The sequence below is a fragment of the Apiospora phragmitis genome (assembly GCF_038363925.1).
Source record: "Apiospora phragmitis strain CBS 135458 chromosome Unknown utg000014l:1.0-1827420.0:1.0-1829600.0, whole genome shotgun sequence".
Lineage (NCBI taxonomy): Eukaryota > Fungi > Ascomycota > Sordariomycetes > Amphisphaeriales > Apiosporaceae > Apiospora > Apiospora phragmitis.
Window position 1 is genome coordinate 788,449 of NW_027117414.1, and position 14,097 is coordinate 802,545.

Below are 14,097 nucleotides of genomic sequence, written 5' to 3' on the forward strand. Positions count from 1 at the left end.
CACTTGGACGATAGTGGGTAATATGACGATGACGAGCCAATCGTTGCAAAAGGTTCTCGGCCGTCTAGGAAAAGGACCATGCTTATGTTCATTGATAGCAATTTGCCCGCATTGGCCTAAAGAACGAGGCACAGCACTTACCAAGCCAACTAGTCTTGGCTTCCGGTTTCAACACCGCTTATCTACAGGCGAAAAGGAGTCAAATTCTAGGAGTGGCATATGTCCTGACTGACTGAACAACCCCTGTGGTTCCCGAAAAGCTGGTTACCCGCCTGTCTTGTTCCGTCTAATGTGTGCGCGCGTGTAATTCTACCTCCGCTTAAAAACTACAAAGGCCAAGGTAAACTGATTCAGGAATCTATCCCTCGAACGTGAGATCTCCACAAGGCCCAACCCCTGTAAAGCGCAATATGCAGATACTTTAGCTATGGCATTTGCTTATGACGAAGTGAGGGAGTCTTTTTCTGCTACAACGACAGCCCAGCTTGGCGTATCTGTGTGTGCGTGAGTGTGTGTGTTACACAGAGTAAGTGGTTGGCGAGCAACGCTCTTGGCACCGAGCTTGGAGGCATCTTGCTGGTTGCCTCGAACGAGCAACGAACAGAGACGGCGGAGGAACCAAACAAACAAGGCAGCCTAGCTAAAACTTCGGAATTGGTTTTCAACAACAGCCAAGCACGCATGACACCTGAGGCAAGATTTGGGGTCATACGTTTTCTACATATGGGGCACTCCTTTTCCTTCCAGGAGAGGAGCCAGGAGCAGCCAAGATAGATACTTATGTATTGCCCCTACTGTACAAGTACGCAAGACGACCAAGCAGGCGCAGAACCTAGCAGTCGGACGGAGGATGGGTGGTGGTCATGATAGGCGTTTACTTGAGTATTGCTTGGCAAGTTAGCTTGGCCCCTTGGCCCTCCTTGGTGGCTTGGCCCTGCGGGTCTGGGGTGGGCCTCGTCTAGCGGGGGATGGGCTGCCTGTCTACCCCTACGTAAGTGAAATAGAGTTAAAGTAGCCCGGCTAGGTTGTCTACATCAAATGGTGCTGCAGTTTTACGTGAGTATTATGTACAATAGATATGTAGATATCTGGTCCGCAGCCACCAAGGCCTTAATTAATTAATTGCCTAGCAGCAGCAGTAAGCTGGTTATTAGTATCCCCTTCCATTTTCCTCCCTCTCCGTCCCAGTCGAGTTTGACAAGACCCCTGGCCTGTTGCCGTGAAATAAGCTTGAACTTGATTTGGGAACTTTATTATATCCGCATGATCCCCAGCCCGCCCCATGCATGGCTGTACATACTGTTCACCTTTATTACTTCTCCATTTCCACCCCTCCCACTTCATCGCATCGCGCCTACTTTAAATAACAACCCTAATTTGACTGACTGAGGAAGCCGGGTCGTATTGGTGAACGTTTTCGTCTGCCCACTGTGGAGAGAAGCCGGGTAACAAGAGGGACCAGTATCTCCCGGGGTTCCTCTTCGGGCCAGCCATCGTCCTCCTTTGTCGATCAACCAGCAACGCGGTTAGGACGGCACTATCCAATACGAAAAGATTTAAATTTGAAAGTGCCTTGCACAAGAAAAAAAACAAGAGGCTTTGTCCGCAAGGTCGCCGGAAAGCCGATCTCGACGGGCGTCTCTAGATTGACGGCAGTTTCGTGGTTGAACTGCAACCAGCCTTACCACAGTCTCAAAGCATACCGTCATAGCAGAGTTTAATCTCGTCTTGGCGTTACGACATTCGCAAATTGATCTAGCCCACGCAGCCACTGCAAGGAAGGCTTCAACTGTCTTTTGGCACGGCAGCAGCCCTATTTCTCCTACGCCTACGCCTACGCCTACTACTGCGTCGTATTTCATACGAGTACAAGGCACGCACGCACACATGCAGTAAACAATTGCCGGCCGCGCAATCATCAACACTACACTGCAAACACTACGACAGGGCAATATCTCGAGTTTGTTGGTTCCTAGCCCGGCCACATCCTGTTTTCGGGTGCTCACTTCCCCCATATCGCCCGCCAGCTTCAGCTCCCATCGTCTTCACTTGATCCCTCCTGCAACGGTGTTCCTTAAGCCAGTTGTTTCTCTTGCCCAGCCCAATAGCGCCTTCAGCTGGGCGTTCATCTGGTCAACTCCCACACGTGTGAATCCAGATTGGTTCAGGCCCCCTAGGCTAGTTGGCTAGGTCTGGATCTACGCCATCGCGGGTACCATCGTCAGCCTAGGGAGACTCTACCATACGGTCCATACCCACAGCCCAGAGGAACCCATAAATTTGACTCGACGCAGATTTGCCAACTTCAGTTAGCGGAAATAGGGTCCGATACACACCAGAGTTCGCCCTCTCGGCGCTTGCCTGAGCCTGCCCTCTGCCTCTCTGCCTCTGCCCACCGTCTGACATAATTGGGAGATACATGCTTCACGGGCACGGATTCAAAGCTTGTTGTAAAGCACGGCGAGACTCTAATTGACACAACCCTTCTGCATTAGACTTTCCGCTCGCACCGTCACGGATCGGCTCACTCATTAAATCTTCTGTCTCATTCCAACTTGAGTTTGGGTCCTCGCAGCGGCAAATACCGACCCAACGCTATTGTTGGTTGTTTTTTCCCCTAATTGCTGTCAACCTTACAGCGAGCCAGGTTCGTCAATTCATTAGCGGATTGGCGTTGCCCATTGGTGTTGCCAACTTAAAAATCCTCGGGTGCCCGCAACAACAACAACACAACTTTCCATTCTCACGACTGCCTCTTTGCCACCTGTGGGTTTGCCGGTACTGTACATTTGACCAGGCCAGGTTGTGTCTTCGTCCACCGACCAACAATCAACAACCTCACACTTCCTTCCTTTCTCTCCCCAACCCTCTCCGACGCACATTGGGTGAACTCACTCGGGCATTCCTGGATCCTGCACCTTGCAGGCCAATCGACCAAGCACCCTCCTGGGACAGCGTAGTCCAACAACTAGGTACGTGCATAATATCATTGTCTGTTGTTTCGAAATGATTCCGTCTCGTTTCTCCTGTCACGTCACGTCACGTCACGTCGCGGCGTCCAACACAAAAAAAAACATGCTTGACAGCAGGCAAGTGCCTTCGAGTCGTGTTTTACGAACACGTTTATCGGCAATGGCATTTGGGGACTGCGAGTGCAGTTTACCCGAGCCGAACCCCGAGGTTGGGAAAGGGTTTCCGCAAGCCAATGCATCGCTGCAGGCATGTCGTCTGAAGTTTCGAAGCATAATGGATCTCAGGCAGTTTTAGACGAGCCAAGCTCAAGGATCCTCTCTATACAAACTCTCAAGTGGGAGAGGGTAGCGATTGGTCCCAGCGGTGTTTCCTCCCTCCCCTCCACAAGCTTGTCGTGTATCATGCTCTTTATGGGCAATACCTCTCAGATGTTTGGGGTTCATTGCTGCGGGCACATGTACGATCTCATACCCTGTTTGTCTCGCAGGCCTGCCAAAACCTACCTCTCTGTTTCCCCAGGCCCCACCCTATTGAGCTCAACTCGTGCCATATCGCCCGAGGCCGCCGGGGATTAGACTTCTGTCATGATTTGTTCGGATTCTTCGAGCCATGCGAACTCCGCTTGTTTATAGAGCCTAACTGAACTTCTTTCTTGGCTTTAGGGCGCTGCTCGAATATTAGCCAGGACAACGGCACCCCCTGGGCACTTGCTGTGTACCTTTTCTTCTCACTCCCATAAGCAGTGCCAAGAACCGCTTCCACCGTAAACCTAGCACTGCGGGGCTGCGAAGTTGCGGCGTGGTGGTTGTATCTGTTTGGATCATCTCCCTGTGGTTGCAGTTGCTAACCCTGGCTGATGATCCACCGTACTGTGGAAGCTCGACTGTGGACCTGACGTGGGTGGGACCATATCCTTGTCGACAGAAGGAAGCTTATTAAAAGAAAGTACCGGCACATCGTGGACTTCCTTTTAAGCTTGAAAGGCCCCGTCCATACCTCCCTCACTCTTGGACTATACCAACAAAAACCTTCCACCACTTTCACATCACCATGGAGACATATCACGGCTACGTGCGGACACCCGCAGACGCTATCAAGCTGTTCGAAGCTTGCAGGCTAGGCCTCTTGCCTCGGGTACAGAGACGGCTTTCGGAAAAAGAGAGGCAATCGATTAGGTCCGGTTCGGTCTTCGTATGGGACGAACGGGAAGCGGGCATGCGACGATGGACTGACGGGAAGTCATGGAGCGCAAGCCGCGTCTCGGGTAGTTTCTTGACTTACCGCGAGATGGAGGGCAAGAGAGGAAGTGGCTTTGGTGGAAGTTCGACGAGCAGTAGACGCAGCAACGGCCGCACCCCAGACGGTCGCCTGAGCGACGAGGATCCAGATGGCGAACCGGAAGGCTACCGCTACAAGGCCGACGGTCTGATGAAGCAGTCTTTCAGCATCACCACCCAACAAGGCCAACATCTACATCTCATCTCATACTACTCGAGGCCGCACCCGGGAGCTCCCGATCTGCCGCAGCCGTCTTCCGATCCGCAACTCCGTCAAATTGTCCCGGCCAAGGGCATGTACCCAGAATCGAGTTTACACGACGCTACACCTCCCGCGCTCACCAGAACTCCCATGCAGCCTTACACGAACGCCGGTCCGCCCCCTGACCAACCAATGTATGGATATACTTGGGAGCGCCTTCGCCAGCGTGGATGGGACCATGGCCGCCATCGCCCTCGAATACACCTCCGTATCTACACAGCAAATTATCACCCGAGGTGAAGCCTCAACCGTATCCTCCGCTTCATCCACATCAGCATCCGCATGCTCGGCAGATGATCATCAGCCCAATGATGCACGCGGGGCCTCATCACCATCATCAAATCCCCCCGCCTCAGCTACCACCACCCACCACATCTCCTGGAGGCCAAGGTCCTATCTACTCTAAATCAGCAACGCCTTATGAGGGCGAAAGGCTGCCACCGCCTACGACCAGGGCCTACCAACCACCACCAACCACCACCTCACCCCATCTACAGCACCTTCAGCAGGCTGCGCAGGCCGTCATGATCGACCCGCGCCTCGCCGCCACGAGCGCGCGTAATCCTCAAGGCCCTCTCCCGTCTATGCCGCAATCTGCGCGAGGCATCACGCCGCCTCGCACACATTCGGTATTCCTCCTCGGACTACCAGCTCGGATTGTCAAGCTCCTACCGCTAAACAGTCCAACCTGTCAGCTCTGCTTCACCCAACGCCGGCCAATTCGGAGCCTAACAGCGCGAATCCGGCTAGCAGCAATAGCGCAAACAGCTCCCCCCGAGCTATGACTGCAGGCACCACGGGCCCTCCGGGCGTCAAAGACATGTTCAACAGAGAAGATGCGAGGGCGCTCCGTTCACTCGATCGCAAGTTCTGCATATAGTTGCGGAAGGGCTGGGATCGGTTTGGGCATCCAGCCACCCGTTGTATCTTGGAGTCCTTCTCGGCTATGGAGGCTATCGATGCGAAGCCAATGGGAGAAGATGTTGCATATTAGGCGTTAGGGGAGAAACAAAATGGGGATCAGCAGCGTGCTTGTTCTGCGTTTATTTCATAGGCTCGACTGGCACATGAGGTTGTACTTTCTTTTACAGCGCGCATTTACAATCTGGTTGCTAAAGGGAGTTGGAGGGCGTGTTCCCACACACATATCACATCGCACAAGGCCATGATTATGGCAACGCATTCTTGTAAATAGTTCAAAGATTCCGCACATACATACTAGCAGCACGGTTGTTTGCTATACAGGCCACTCAATGCTGAGGAGAGCCCGATCAATACACATCGAGAAACTAGCACACGAAATACCGTACACGTCTTCTCCGGTTGGTCATGTCGTCATTCGAGTTCCTCCGGTAGATGATCAGTAGTTGGAGTACCGGTACGAGCCACCGGTACGAACACCCATGCTTGTGAATCTAGGTTGCAATGAGTCTATTCATAATGCTACCTACTTTTACCCTGGTCGGATATCCTTGACAGTTTCAGAGCTGATCCCAAGAAGGATCCACGCCAAGCTTTTTTGTCGCCGTCTCGTCTCGTCTCATCATGGTCCTATTGACAGCCTCTTCGGGGAGAGAAACGGAGGTACAAGCAACTGGTAATCCCGTTGCTACCATGATCCCAGGCTTGATACAATGCACAAGCTATATAGGTGGGTTTACATTAGTGGAAATAGCGGACATACTGTGTGGTGCAAAAGAAGAAAAGGTAATCTTCCAATCTCGGGAGAAAGCCGGCTCCACCCAGCGTCAACGGGCCCCCGTACATTCTACCATCTTTCGATCCTATCCCCGTGGTGGGATTAAGTTAAGCCGCCCAAGATGGATAGAGGGCGGCAGAGGGATGAGATGTGCCTATTGGGTCTCCGCTCTTACATGCCGCCGAGCCGCAATCCTCCCTTCTCGATGCTTGTCGTCGGCCATTGTCAGTAGTCCGAGAAGAGAGGACGAAAGAGGAGGCAGATTGTGAAACCCATCATAGCATTTCTGTGGGTGATGAGCAAAGGGGTTCGCTCATACTCTGTTGGTCGTCTCGTCCGTTGAAATCAGCCCGGCAAGTCACGCCGTGGAGGCAGTGCACAAAATTACCTGGGCTTGGTGCTTGGTGAAAGTTTCTCTCCATCTTGTCGCATACATATGTAGTAGCAGATGGAATCTACGGCGCCCATGCCCAAATTGACTTGATGCATAACATGGTTAAACCGAAGCTTGGCAGTCGGCCGCGATGAATACTGATATCGTTGGATGATGCCCCTGGCGGATGTACCCTACCTACCTATCTATCTATTTATCTATCTATCTATCTATCTACATACCTACATACCCCTTCAGGTAGATGAAGTATACCTGCATACATACAGATCAATCTATCTTGCTCTGCCGCAGCATGGACGTGAGAGAGGGAAAACAAGACAGATTACAAAGCATATGGATATGATAGAGAGAGAAGAAAAAAAGGGGGGTAGAAACCGATCCAATGCCCCGACGAACCTGGTCATCATGCTAGGATGGCTAATTTGGGCTACGAGCACGCACGTGGGTCCCGTAAAACGATAATAAGGTGCTGTCGATCGACTTCTCGAACGAGTAAGGACAGGACGTTCTATAATTCTTGCCCCGTCCAGCCCGTCTGTTGGTTTCATGGCCCGTAATCCAGGCACAACCAGTTCACCTCACCTGTAGGGTAGTATCCCCAGGGATGGGTTCACGAGAGGAGAGATGCGGGTGTGGATGGGGACATATTACCTCGGCACTAGGCAGGCTATGTATGCATGTATGTGGTATCGTATGTATCCCCCCTTGCTCTCCCATGACTTTTTCTTCTGCATTTTTTTGGACACTACTTACCCAACCGGCCTGGCCCAAGAAACCCAAGCTCGGTCAAGAGTCGCACCTGCGTGGGGGATCCTAGCAAGATCGACCCAACACAGTCCGTATGTTCGTCTCGTAACGTATGTCACGCCCGTGGATAGTACGACAAGTGACAAGTCGCCTGAACTCGTCCGCGCCCTCGGCCGCCATCGCCGTGCGCGAATGCCGAACCCCCGGGCCTGTGCTCCGTCGCGCGGCAAGGGGGCGAGCGATTGTCAGTCGTCGGCATGGTCTGCCGGCTTGTCATGACGAGAGACGGATGGGCCGGGTATGCGGAAGGAACAATGTTTGGCTGTTCTCCTCTCTTGTTGCCGCACAATCAAAAATACCTGTTGGATTTGGGTCATCTCACCACCGTCGATTTGTTTATGCGTCCACGGGCGAGCAAGTAGGGGATGCATGGCACATGGGGAGGCCCGGTAATCATGTTTATTACATAAGTGCCTTTGAGTACTCATTTAGACTTTTGGTTGGAAGGATTCTATGAATCAATTTGGTAAGGTATATCCCTATCCGTGTGAGGCAAACCCTGGCCTGGGTCCGTCACTCTCGTCGAGGTACTTATCCACCGTATCGGGTTTTCTGCCCCACCGGTGCTGTCGTCGTCGCATTCCAGTCCGACCGATGGGGAGTGCTTAACATGATACTGCTAGATGGATCCCAGCCCGAAGATATGATGGAAGGATGAGCGGCAAGGTACTTTTTTGAGGGGAGTAGGGCCCGAGGGGCTGCTGGAGTCCCCCTCCAGCCCAGCACACGGTACGGAAGTATCAGCACCAATCGAATTGATGGCTCCAGCGCTTGTCCCCCTAAAACGTAAAGTTATTCCCAGTGAGCCAATCGAGGAAATGCCCGTTCCCACCCAAAAGGACGATTGCCGTTGCTAAGGTTAACCCTAACGGGCTCTCATTAATTTTAGAAAGGGATCTGCCTGTCCGTCACGGAACCAAACTAATGAAAACCACCAGATGCCAGAGAATAGGTACCTTATGAACGACGGGACCCACGGCGCTTCAACGGTGTCTGCGAAGACCCGCGTCTCTCGGAACTTCGCATCTCTCACGTCGCGGTTTTCCCTTTCTTCCTTTCGCTTCGTTCCGGCCACCCACGATCCAAACCGCCCGACTGGTGTGCTTGACTTATTACTCAGCAAAGGTGCCAGTTGGTTCGTGATGGACGTCCTTGTGTTGTTTCAGGTCACGGGAGACCCAACCGTTGCACGTTGAGTGCAAATCATGAATGGTAGGTACTGTAGCATGGGAATTGGCCGAATGCCAGCCCGCCTTGACATACCCATCCTTCACGCGCGCGCGCTGTCGTGGTCAAGTCCGATCAATCCATCTTTCCTCTTTCGGGTCTCTCCCCATCACGCAGGGCTCATTGAGACACTCCGTCCCTCCTGACCCGGGCAAGCATGGCCGTCATCTGTAACGTCTACCCTGCTACCCCTTCCCCGACTCATCCACTGTGCGATGCTTATGTATTACAAGCTTTATGATCTATCTCTTCTGCGCCGCGGGAACCGACTGTTTCGCGTGTAGTCGTAACGATCGATTGAGAAACATCGCTTGGTTTCCCTTTCGCTTCATTTCTGCTTTGACCCGTCAGAAGTAGTCCTCTTGTGTTGTACTGGATGGTAGTCCCCGACAGACGCTACCAACAGGACGGTCGGAGCCCCTGAACTGCAGCATCCTTGGCCGAGCACGCGGTATGATGGATGCGCGCATGCATGGCATTGTTCGGGTGATCGGGTTATCGGAACGGCCTCGTATCACAAGTCCGAGATTTCCACCTCCCTTCTTGTCCGCGCAGCCTTCCTTTATCGAGGCTTTTGGTGCTGTGCCGCTGAAACTGCTGTAGACGTTTGCTTCGCGTCCTTTTCGCCCAGTCCAATGGCGGCCTGCACCAAGCGTACGCAGTCTGCTAGTTGCAGTGATGGATCTGGTCCCTTTGTCTGGTACGTTGTGTCATAAATGCGGGCGACGTGGACTCCTATGAGTCCCCTCTCCCCTCGGGACATGGCACTTGAATACGTAGGCAATTCGCTCGTCTAACGGCTGGATCATATATGCATATGCGTAAGTTACGCGTCCATCAATTCGGATTGCCAATGCCAAAGAGGTATGAGGTTCTAAAAACAACGAAAATCACCTTATCCTCATTACGTTTGTTACTTTTGAAGCGCCACCCCTGTTCGTGCCGTCTCTGGATGAGATCTACACCCCAGGGCAAGAGCCACGAAACTACATCCATACATGCAAGTAAATCAGTGAGGGGTGAGCACACGTAACTTAGATGACTCTAGTCTTATACTCGCCCGGTACCGTAGCAATGGTTTTGCCAAATCCTTCTGTCTCTTGTCGCCCCTTATGTATCTAATATTGGTGTCATCATTGGATTATTGTGCCCCTTGGCGGCAGCAGCGTAGCTGTGCTGTCATCCGAGTGAAACGACATTTGTGATCCCGATAAAAAGCGTAGCGGTGAGCCCTGCAAGGTTGTGCTCATGAACTCCTAAGCGAGTTAGGGACCGGGGGTATAGAAATGCTAAGCCACACGTGATATATACAAGTACCTCAGCATTCACTCGAGATGACACTATGTAGATGTTCACAACGGACTTTCGACACTTGCCAACCCGCTTTCGCCCGACGAAATTATGCTATTGTATCGTACGCCGTTGTTGCCCGGCGCTAGTCTTTCCACGGAAAGCCGGACGAGTGTTTATATTGTTTCTATAGGAAATACGAGGGGGGTAATACTAAGCTATTAAGATTATAATAAAGTTTTAGTTTAGTTTTACTATATATGGCTTATATATAGGTAATATATATTATCCTAAAATAAGATAATTTCTAGCAGGTCGAGATTAGCACCTTAAAGGGTTTTTTTTCTTGGAAAGCACTTTCATCATCCGTATTGCTTACATTTCTCTCCGCACAAGCACTTGGTCGTCGAACTGTTACTGCTTGTTTCACGGAGCAATATACAACATGGGAAAAGATCAGCATACCAAATTCTTCCTTGTGTGCTTTGCATGCCTGGATCACGGATGTGCACACCATTCCTATGGCTGGATTAGATGTCACCTCATCCTGGCCGCCCGCCACTCCGCCTGTTCTTCCAGGGCATATCGAACAACTCGGGGGGCTGCCAATATCACCACCACCACCAGCCCAGCTAACACAGAGAGGAAATGGCACGTGATATCAGGCGTGATACGTTGAGGCCCCCTACAGCTTCCTGAAAGGATGCATGAGAGCCTCCAGGAGCTTCACAATTACCGCAATCAAAAGGACGACTGGGACAAAGGTGAAGAGGAACAGGAGAAAGCAGAGGCACAGGGCTACCACGATAAAAAGTAGGAGGGCGAAGCTCGCAAAGGGACGGAGCCATGGCCGGACGGGATCGAGGTCCTCGGTTGATGGCGGAGGAAGCGAAGGAGGTGAATACACCCAGCATTGACGGAAACAAACGCCGAGGTCGTGGCGATAATAGACGGGATATGGCGTAGGACCGTTTTCGTTCTTGTTGTTGTTGCTGCCGCCGTCGTTGAAGAATGGCAGCGTCTGCGCGAGACCGTACAAAAGCGCATAGATTACCACCTCAGCTCCCTGCCACCAGCCTCTGCAGCGCCTGCAAGTGCAGGGGCACAACCGGCGGTGGTGAAGGCAGTACTCGAACAGACGGGCGTGGGCGGGGCCGCTGGCGCGGTGGAGGTCGCGGGATAGCCGCTTGAGCAGGTTCTCGACGTGGTAGCACCCCGTCGACAAGTGCAACTGGAGGTCCGGGGTGAACCAGGATTTGTAGGCGATCTTGCAGGTCAGGCAGAGGGTGGCCAGGTCGTCGACCTCGAGGTGGCCGGTGATCTCGTTGAGCAGCTCCCCGGGGAGATGCCCGCCCAGCAGTCTGGAGGCGGATTGTGGCAGCGGCGGTGTCCTCAGTTTTATTTCACTGTAATCTTCGGCGCGCCGCTGGCGTACCTCGCAGGGTAGACCATATGGCACCGTGGCCTCCATGGGATGTGTATCTGCCATTTTTGGTAGAAAAAAGACTGTGTGGGCTCTGCTTGAGGCCGGAAGCATGATCGTAAGGTTGTGTTGTGATACATGTAGGGACTTACGTTTCTTCTTCTTTTTAGTCGACAGTCTCGAATATATTGCTCACTCGAATTATCGAGGCTAAAGAATTAGTTTGAATACAATAAATTGCCATTGTACATATCATTCACATGCTTTGATCCTTATAACTCGTTTCATATCTATAGCCTCATCGTTTCAACACCAGTATTATCACGTAAAAGCACTCGTGTTGATATTATTCTACTATTCAAAAGACCAAGAAAGTCCAAGCTCCCTCATTGAAATACAACAATGTCCAACGCTGACAGCCAGGAAAACGCGGGACCATCATATTCCCATTTTGAGGCAATTTGAGGGCTGCAAAGCCACCCCTTTTGTTTTGCCTAACAGCTCTGGATCACAACGCCATGCTTGAAAAGAAACCCACCCCGGGTTTTCAGACTCAAATTTTTCCTGATTTGTGTATAGTGAGTCTTGAGAGGAATAAGAAATAGCGTGTATACTTCAGTCATCTGTTATCAGGCATGGAATAGCTCGCAGCCTTTATACGCCGTATGTCCTTTGCTGCTATTAGGGTGATATATCTTGTACCCGTGTAATGAATTGGGATCTTATGAATCTCTACCATAATATAAAATAGCTGACATGAACTATAAAGGCACTATCTTAATAGCAATGGCCTATCATGAATTCTTCCAACTCAACTCTTCATAATGGGCATATTTTTTGATAAGCAAACTTGAGTACTGATTGGTGCTTAACAAATAACCGACAGATGAACCTGATCACGAGATCAGGAGCCCGCAGGTTAGTTTCTTCTACCATTAGGTTCTAGGCGCCAGCTTATATTTAGCTGGATGGTCTGGACAGACGAGCGAGGCATCACGAGCGCATCACGAGGCTAAAGGTGGTCTCCACTCATAGTCTTGGCATATTTAGCCGCCTTACTCACTTAAAGGGGCTAAGCCGCAGGGAGCGCTGCTCCGCGCAGTCCAAAGGACAGAACAACCCACACATCGAATCGATATTGAAGCCATTCACTGTTGAATTCATATACGTAACTAAGTCTTCGATATTCTTATGTGTACTGCTGTGCATCAGCTCATTTAAACGAGGTGAGCAGGCGACAAAATCGATGCACCGCCACAGCCAGAAGCGCACGCGGTGTTCGAACCAGTCGCTTTCCTTTCGTGGTACCCTTACCTCGAGTGCCTCGTTGCTTGTGCACTGCCTGCATTTCAGATCGAATGTGATTATGATACTTTGATCTGCATCATGTGTTTTACACCAGAGCGACGGCCGCCGGCAAACAGAGACCAGGCCGAAATGCAATGAAACAGCTCGTGCAAACAAGTGAGGCAAGGAAGGAGCACGAAAGCGCGCAAATTAGAAGAAACTATAGGATCTGTGAAGGCGTGAGCAACGGGCCGGAGAACCAGAGGGCTGCAGCCATTTCAATCCTCATGGCAAGGAAGATCGTTGGGTACGAGCATCACTCCCAATGTTGCTGCACTCTTGCTGCCTGTATGGGCGCTGAGCCACCTGAGGCGTAACTCCGGATCAAACTAGTCGCGCATTAAGAGTTGCCGAGTCTGCCATTGGCCTGACAGTCGGTGTGCAACACATGTTGTCGAGTTCAGAATCCGGCTTCAAAGCGGTAAAGAATTGCGTGGCTAAATGCGGAGTGCCTGAGAACGCCGGTCGCATTTCGAGGAACTTGGCTACCAATGCACCCCACCACCTTACAATCGCCCTGGAGACCCCGAAGATGCAAAGAGAGGCTGCTGTCCAAAGTGCCTGAACATGCTCTGGCAGATTCCTGATGTGGCGGCCTCGGCGTGTCAGAGCAGCCCTGATTGACACCCCTTGTTCGTCATCAGCTGACGATGGTGGCCATGTGCGCTCTTATTCTGTAACGAAACTGTCAGTGTCAAGTCTCCAAATCGTACTCGTTATCGAGAAGGTCAAAAGAGAAAAACCTCAATCTAGACGTCAAGCCAATCCCTTGACCTGGGCGCGACTGAAAGATTGTGTGGTTGTGTGCATTCAAGACGGTCGGGCGACGATGCATTTGTCGTGCCCGAATGCTGAAACGCGCCTCATAACTCTCAATCCTTCACACACTTCGGTAGTAAAGTAGGTAAGCGAGAATGATTGACCGACTTTGCCGGGCAAGTTAATTTGGCCGCAAATGTTTTGGTCAAAAGATTTCAATGAGGCCGTTCATTGGCATGGTGCGATGGACAGCTTGTTCTCCAGACCTTCTCGCTGCCCAACCAACGATTCGCCAATCGTGATGCGTTCAGAGTGGTGATGTGGTCGGCATGACGTGGCTGAGTCTAGACTGGTCGTCCAAACGATAGACCCAAATATCCGGCATATGCGACAAGAGGCCATCGCAGAGAAGTCGTTGTGCTTCCAGCGTTATTTTGTGGTGACGATAATGCGAGAAGGAAAGGTAAGTGGTGGGTGAGCTCCGGAGCGCGAACGGGATGGTTTAGGCACCCCATTTTTGAATAGAGGCACTTGTTTCGCGATTGAGTCGTAGTTGCTGGAAATAAACCCTGGAAACTCCGAAACCACGTAAAACAGATGCCAGAAGCCGCTCGACTTGCCCGGGCACCCTTCTCTTTA

At 51.6% G+C, this 14,097-nt stretch overlaps 2 protein-coding genes across 2 annotated transcripts; one reads left to right on the forward strand and one right to left on the reverse strand.

Moving 5' to 3' along the window:
* Positions 1-4,023: 4,023 nt before the first annotated feature.
* On the forward strand, positions 4,024-5,392 carry PG994_014876 (Gti1/Pac2 family protein; the record flags this gene model as incomplete). Its single annotated transcript, XM_066866285.1, has 3 exons — positions 4,024-4,624; positions 4,678-5,171; positions 5,195-5,392. The coding sequence occupies 3 exons, from the start codon at positions 4,024-4,026 to the stop codon at positions 5,390-5,392; spliced, it is 1,293 nt and encodes a 430-aa protein (XP_066707961.1).
* Positions 5,393-10,614: 5,222 nt separating this feature from the next.
* On the reverse strand, positions 10,615-11,418 carry PG994_014877 (uncharacterized protein; the record flags this gene model as incomplete). Its single annotated transcript, XM_066866286.1, has 1 exon — positions 10,615-11,418. One exon carries the CDS (start codon positions 11,416-11,418, stop codon positions 10,615-10,617), a length of 804 nt encoding a protein of 267 aa, XP_066707962.1.
* Positions 11,419-14,097: the final 2,679 nt, after the last annotated feature.